At 43.7% G+C, this 6,473-nt stretch overlaps 1 protein-coding gene across 3 annotated transcripts in view; it reads right to left on the reverse strand.

Annotated features, from left to right (window-relative positions):
- Positions 1-743: 743 nt before the first annotated feature.
- Positions 744-6,473, reverse strand: part of LOC106567410 (sarcoplasmic/endoplasmic reticulum calcium ATPase 1) — a 92,246-nt gene continuing 86,516 nt past the window's right edge. For 2 of the 3 annotated variants that reach the window (XM_014136608.2, XM_014136609.2), the window contains 2 exons: positions 6,311-6,428; positions 744-4,301 (listed from right to left, as the gene is read on the reverse strand). In XM_014136608.2, coding sequence (XP_013992083.1) covers positions 4,258-4,301; positions 6,311-6,428 — 162 coding nt within the window. In that variant the 3' untranslated portion in view covers positions 744-4,257. Of the gene's footprint in view, positions 4,302-4,529; positions 4,564-6,310; positions 6,429-6,473 lie in introns of all 3 variants that reach the window. The other variant, XM_014136610.2, reaches the window with a different exon arrangement.

A 6,473-nucleotide genomic window follows, 5' to 3' on the forward strand; every position in this document is an offset into this window, starting at 1 on the left:
TCCATTTAAAGTGACCAGTGGTGCAGGGTTGAGTAACCAGGTGGTAGCCGGCTAGTGATGGCTATTTAACAGTCTGATGACCTTGAGATTGAAAAACAGTTTCTGTCTCTCGGTCCCAGCTTTGATGCACCTGTACTGACCTCACCTTCTGGATGATAGCGGGGTGACCAGGCCATGGCTGGGGTGGTTGATGTCCTTCATGATCTTTTTGGCCTTCCTGTGACATCGGGTGCTGTAGGTGTCCTGGAGGGCATGCAGTGTGCACTCGGTGATGCGTTGGGCAGACTGCACCACCATCTGGAGAGCCCAGTGTCCTGTCATCACTACCCATTATATGGTTATTTTGTTTTTGTGTAGCCTACTAATGTTTTGGCCTGGCCATCGAAGGTAAAGTGATAATGGTAGTGTCTTCAGACGGTAAAATCATACAATATCGCCCTCTGCTGGTAGGATTCCATTTAGGCACATACAAACATAATAGCCTAAACGTCAACCCTCCAAGATATTGTATTAATAAATAATGATATACTATTAAGTAGATGCTTTTGTCCAATGCGACTTAGACATGTGTGCAAACATTTATGTCAAAGGTGGCCCCAGCGGTAATCGACCCCACATCACAAGCACGATGCTGATTTGAGAAAGTGTACAGATCTTGTTTATCCCTCCATCAAATTTAACAAGCAAACCCAACTCTTCTGATTCAACATAATACAAAAAAAGAAAGAAATCAAACCTCTGAATAAATAACAAGATAAATAATATTTATTTCCATGTCTTTGTCATATATAAAATTGTGTCCACAATTAATATTAACAAGGCAATAACGAGAATCCTTTATTTCTGTGTGGTGAGATTCAGGCTCCAGCAACCTGTGAATGTTTACTATTGGTTGACAGGGAGAAAGGACCAATAGGAGCAGAGCCACCTCTAGATTGGTGACTACCACACTGATAATACACACATGGGTGCTTATGTTATTACAGCACACGATGCCAAACATTAGCCTGATAGAAACAGATCTGGGACTGTGGTTTGCCAACTCCTATGGTCGTGGTCAATTGGCAAGACGGCACAAACAGATCTGGGACCAGGCTCTCCAAGCATACCATGGTTAGGACCACCTTCCTAACAGTCTGACCCAAATGGCTAACATGCGGTCTCTGGAGCCTGCAGTCACACCAAGCCCTTCAATGTACACACAAAACTTCATTACCCAGGATTCATCACTGTTCATTGCGCTGTCTAAACCAAACAATTCATTTTGAAATTCTCAACAGAAATTCTCAAGCCATATTACCATCAGTGAAATAAATTATTTCATCATTATCATAATTATATTTCTCATCATAACCATGATTCTTGTTTATTTTATACATTGTAATTTCTTTCCCTAAAGTATGACACCAAACCCCAGCAACCGTGAAAACAAACAGTAACAATGAATAAACAACCTTTTTCTAGTCTACAAAAAAATTTAGATCATTAGATGCCAAGATGTGCTCAAAGAAAATATGTAATGGTTTCTCGCAGTTGGTTCTCTTGCTGTTAAGTAGGTTTCATTGATGCCATGTAAGTTATCAAAAGATCTAATATACTGTATAGAATATTAATTACAGTAACAAGGTATCCATGCAATCGTTTTTCTTTTTTCCTTTACAGAGTTCAAGGATTCAGTAGTAAATAACAAGGTACTGTACAAACCCACATCACTGCTGGACAGCCTGAGTGCCAGCATGCTATAGGTCGCCATCATGATCTGAGGCTGAGGACCAGCTAGGAAGCACACCTGGGGTCCTGAAGCCTTCTGCCACTGTTAGGCTATAGGACAGGTAGAGAGCTACTGCATCGGCCTGGTAGTAATCTCAGAATCAAAAGTTGTTATGATTAGCTAACAAGAGTACCCTGGTAGATATTCATTAAAGAGTAATAGAAAGACCAAGATCTTTCCTTTATGTCAAGGTGTTAGGTCAGTGGTGAGAGATAGCTGGTCATCTAACGTTTAACTTAAGTGCCAGTCACAACTGTTTGCATATCACAACTATATGCAGTTCCTTGATGAAATCAAAGTGGACTTTGGTCATACTGCTTGGTGCTCTCACCCAAGCAGACTTAGAAAGTGGCAGAAGGCTCAACAAGCACATAACACCACTAGGCCCAATCCCAAAATCGACCCCTATGTCCTACACATTTGTGGAGATCTGACTGGATGACAACTGTAAGCAATATGGTAATAGCTCCACCTTGCTCTCTGATAGGCTAGGTAGAAGTTTCACCACATTGCTTAAATCAATCCAATCCCTCAGATCTTTGCTTAGGGGTCAATTTGTGATTGAGCCCTAGTGTTTCTGCTTCCCTCCAGCTAATCCACTGGCCCCAGCCTGCAGAGCACAATGGCTCCACAGCAAACCCCAAAACAAGAGCTAAAGCAACAATCCAAAATTCATTCATTCAGTCAAATACATTATTATTACTTGTTTTAAAAACAATAGCCAATAGTTAACCTGTAATGCAAAAAGCACTGGCGTTAGCGTGGAGAGCCCAGGGAGCAGCACAACAATAAGGGGGAAGAGCTTGTATTAAGCTTGTCTAACTGGACATGCACTATTGATAGTGAGGGTGTATTATTATTCAATAAGATCAAAACGAAGTAACAAGGGATGAAATTATCTTACTGCACAGAACTAAAGGACTAGAGAGGGTTCACGTGGTAAACCAGGGTTCGTGGGAGTGGCCTGGGAGTAGAGTGGGAAGGTATGGGAAATAGGCTGGCACAAAAATACATTCATTATTTGACCCTACTAGGTCCAAGTCGACATACAGCATGTTGGGAGTGTTAAAGTCTTGATTTGATTGATATATGTGTGCATGTTCTTGATGTGTGGAAGAGACAAAGGTCTCCGACTGATGAAGTCTGGCCAATTTAGCTGCCTTGCTTGCTAATTCTCCTCCTCACCCTCCTAAGCATCCTTTCCAAAGTATAAGTATATTTTGTGTATCTACTCTGTAGTAGTAGTACTCCGCAAATACAGTTGTGATTTAGGAACAGAGTTCTTCTGGAATGGAGATGGGAGGAGGGGAGGGGAGGGATGCGCAACACTGAAGGTTGATTGTGTATCTGGATGGGTTTATCAGAATAGCCTGGGCAAAGTGGGTGTAGTCATCATTTCACATTTAATCTTGGTTGCCATGTCTCTGGACTGACTCCGGCTCCCCAGTAAGAGCTAAAGAAAGCAGCCAAGCAGCAAAAAGCTATTCACACATTCAGGACAGAGGCACACGCCTCCGCACACCACACTGCACCGCCCAAGCCCGGATGAGTCAGAACTCAGGGCCAACGCTGCCTACCTGCTTCCTAAACAGAGAATGAAAGAGCGAGAGAGCAAGAAGAGAAAGGTCGATGGGAGAGCTAAATAGCAGAAATCAGCTCAATATAGAGCAAACAGAGGTCCATGTGGAGAGAAAGGGAAGGAGAGAGGAATGTGGTGGTATCTGTAGCCAGAGGAGCATGTAGTTGTGATGTGTTGGTCTGATGGCCACTACCATGAGCCTGACAAGAGCGGTCCAGACAACTTCCCCAACATTGTGGATCTGGATGACAGAAGCCTTGGCAGACAGAGGGGTTCCTAAGGAGTGGGATGGACACATGGGTACTGGGCGGACACCTCAGGCCGAGCAATGTGGTTCCTCTAGCTGCCCGTTGGTAGTATCTTCATCTCCAGTTAGCATGCCAGACTCTTTGTCTGTTGTTGGTACCATCAAGACTCTGTAGTCTCTGCCAGGGTATGCCCCTCTCTCTATGCTGCACCAGCTCCCTCTCCCCACAGACATACAACAATCCCCCAGCTGATTGACCCCTCTCCTCCTAAACCTCTCCCTCTCTCCCCCCACGGTCCACCTATTGCGTGTTACTGTACAGAGTGAAAAGCGATGAGCTGAAAGTTTTAAAAAGCAACAGGAGTCCTGGATGTGTTTTGCAGTTTGTCATCACGCTTTCCTGGGCCTATGTGAACATGGGCATGCATTCGTTCGTTGGTTCATATACAAACACACACACTAACTCGTTCATTCACTCTCACACATGCGCACGCTCGCATACAAACACATGCGCACACACTCGCACAGATGTACTCTTGGTCTCATGCATGCCCTGCTCATTTTCTAGTGGAGGTTGAGCATGCAGGACTGGGGGGAATGAGGGAACAGAGGGGCATTTCTTTAAAAGGAAAGGTGTGTGTGTGTGGGGGGGGGGGTCTCTTAATATTTCAGCTGCCTCTTCCTGTACTTCTTGTCCTCGTTGTCTATTGGGGAGAAAAACAAAAAGTTTTAACATTAACGTCTACATGGAAGTGTCCATGCATATAGCTTAACCACGAGGCATAAAAACTAATTCATGAGAAGGGTAAACTGAAAAGTCAAAATCTAGCAAGTTTTAGTTAAATATGCTGGTTCAGAGAGGCGCAAGGAGGAAGCAGAGGAGAGATGGGAGAAAAGGCAGGAACAATGAGAAAAACCAAATTATAAAGTACCTTTTACAGAAGGCGAGAGGAGACAAAGTTTAGGCTGAATAAGGAATGCAGAAAAAGAGGAAAGTCACTTTTGGGTGGTTTCCAAAGCAAGCTCTAGAAGAAATGCTATCCCTAACCCTATTGTCTCACCAAAGTCAATCACATATCTCTAGGGAAAACCAAACAGAGTCACATATAACGCATTCAGAAAGAATTCAGACCCCTTGACTTTTTCCACATTTTGTTACGTTACAGGCTTATTCTAAAATGTATTAAATAGTTTTTTTTCTCCTCAATTTACACACAATACCCCATCATGACAAAGCAAGAACAGGTATTTACAAATTTTAGCAAATTTAAACAAAATACAAAACTGAAATATCACATTTACATAAGTATTCAAACCCTTTACACTGAACTTTGTTGAAGCACCTTTGGCAGCGATTACAGCCTTGAGTCTTCTTGGGTATAACACTTGACACACCTGTATTTGGGGAGTTTCTCCTATTCTTCTCTGCAGATCCTCTCAAGCGCTGTCAGGTTGGGTGGGGAGCATCGCTGCACAGCTATTTTCAGGTCTCTCCCGAGATGTTCGATCGGGTTCAAGTCCAGGCTCTGGCTGGGCCACTCAAGGACATTCAGAGACTTGTCCCGAAGCCACTCCTGCGTTGCCTTGGCTGTGTGCTTAGGGTCACTGTCCTGTTGGAAGGTGAAGTTTTGCCCCAGTCTGAGGTTCTGAGCGCTCTGGAGAAAGTTTATTCATCAAGGATCTCTCTGTACTTTGCTCCGTTCCTCTTTCCCTTGATCCTGACCAGTCTCCCAGTCCCTGCCACTGAAAAACATCCTTACAACAGGATGCTGCCACCACCATGCTTCACCGTAGGGATGGTGCCAGGTTTCCTCCAGACGTGACACTTGGCATTCAGGTCAAAGAGTTCAATCTTGGTTTCATCAGACCAGAGAATCTTGTTTTTCATGGTCTGAGAGTCTTTAAGTGCCTTTTGACAAAGTCCAAGCGTACTTTCAGGTGCCTTTTACCATAAAGGCCTGATTGGTGGAGTGCTGCAGAGATGATTGGCCTTCTGGAAGGTTCTCCCATCTCCACTGAAGAACTCTGTCAATGACCATCGGGTTCTTGGTCACCTCCCTGACCAAGGCTATTCTCCCTCGATTGCTCAGCTTGGCCGGGCGGCCAGCTCTCGGAAGAGTCTTGGTGGTTCCAAACTTCATCGTTCTTAAATGGATGGAGGACACTGTGTTCTTGGGGACCTTCAACACTGCAAAAAAATGTTGGTACCTTTCCCCAGATCTGTGCCTCGACACAATCCCATCTCAGACTTCTACGGACAATTCCTTCGACCTCATGGCTTGATTTTTGCTCTGACGTGCACTGTCAACTATGGAATCTTATATAGACAGGTGTGTGCCTTTCTAAATCATGTCCAATCAATTGAATTTACCACAGGTGGACTCCAGTCAAGTCGTAGAAACATCTCAAGGATGATAAATGGAAACTGGATGCATCTGAGCTCAATTTCGAGTCTCATAGCAAAGGGTCTGAATATTTTTGTAAATTAGATGTTTTTTCATTTTAATACATTTGCAAAAATTTCTAAGAACCTGTTTTCACTTTATCATTGTAGGGTAATGTGTGTAGATTGAGGAATTAATTTTATTCGATCAATTTTAGAATAAGGCTGTAACGTAACAAAATGTGGAAAAAGTCAAGGGATCTGAAAACTTTCCAAATGCACTGTATTTCCTGTTTTTGAACAGGAAGCTACTTTTAGAAACAGTCATACCGTCTAAGTGATTGCGGGAGATGTACTTGAGGGCCTCATCCAATAGGATGACGGGGATGGAGATCTTTAGGACCACAATCCACTGGCACCAGGAGAGAGGGGTCACTTGGAAGATCAGCTAGAGAGCAGAGAAAAGACAGGTGGACCAGGTCAGAGAGATGGA

Source organism: Salmo salar, chromosome ssa13 (assembly GCF_905237065.1).
Source record: "Salmo salar chromosome ssa13, Ssal_v3.1, whole genome shotgun sequence".
NCBI lineage: Eukaryota > Metazoa > Chordata > Actinopteri > Salmoniformes > Salmonidae > Salmo > Salmo salar.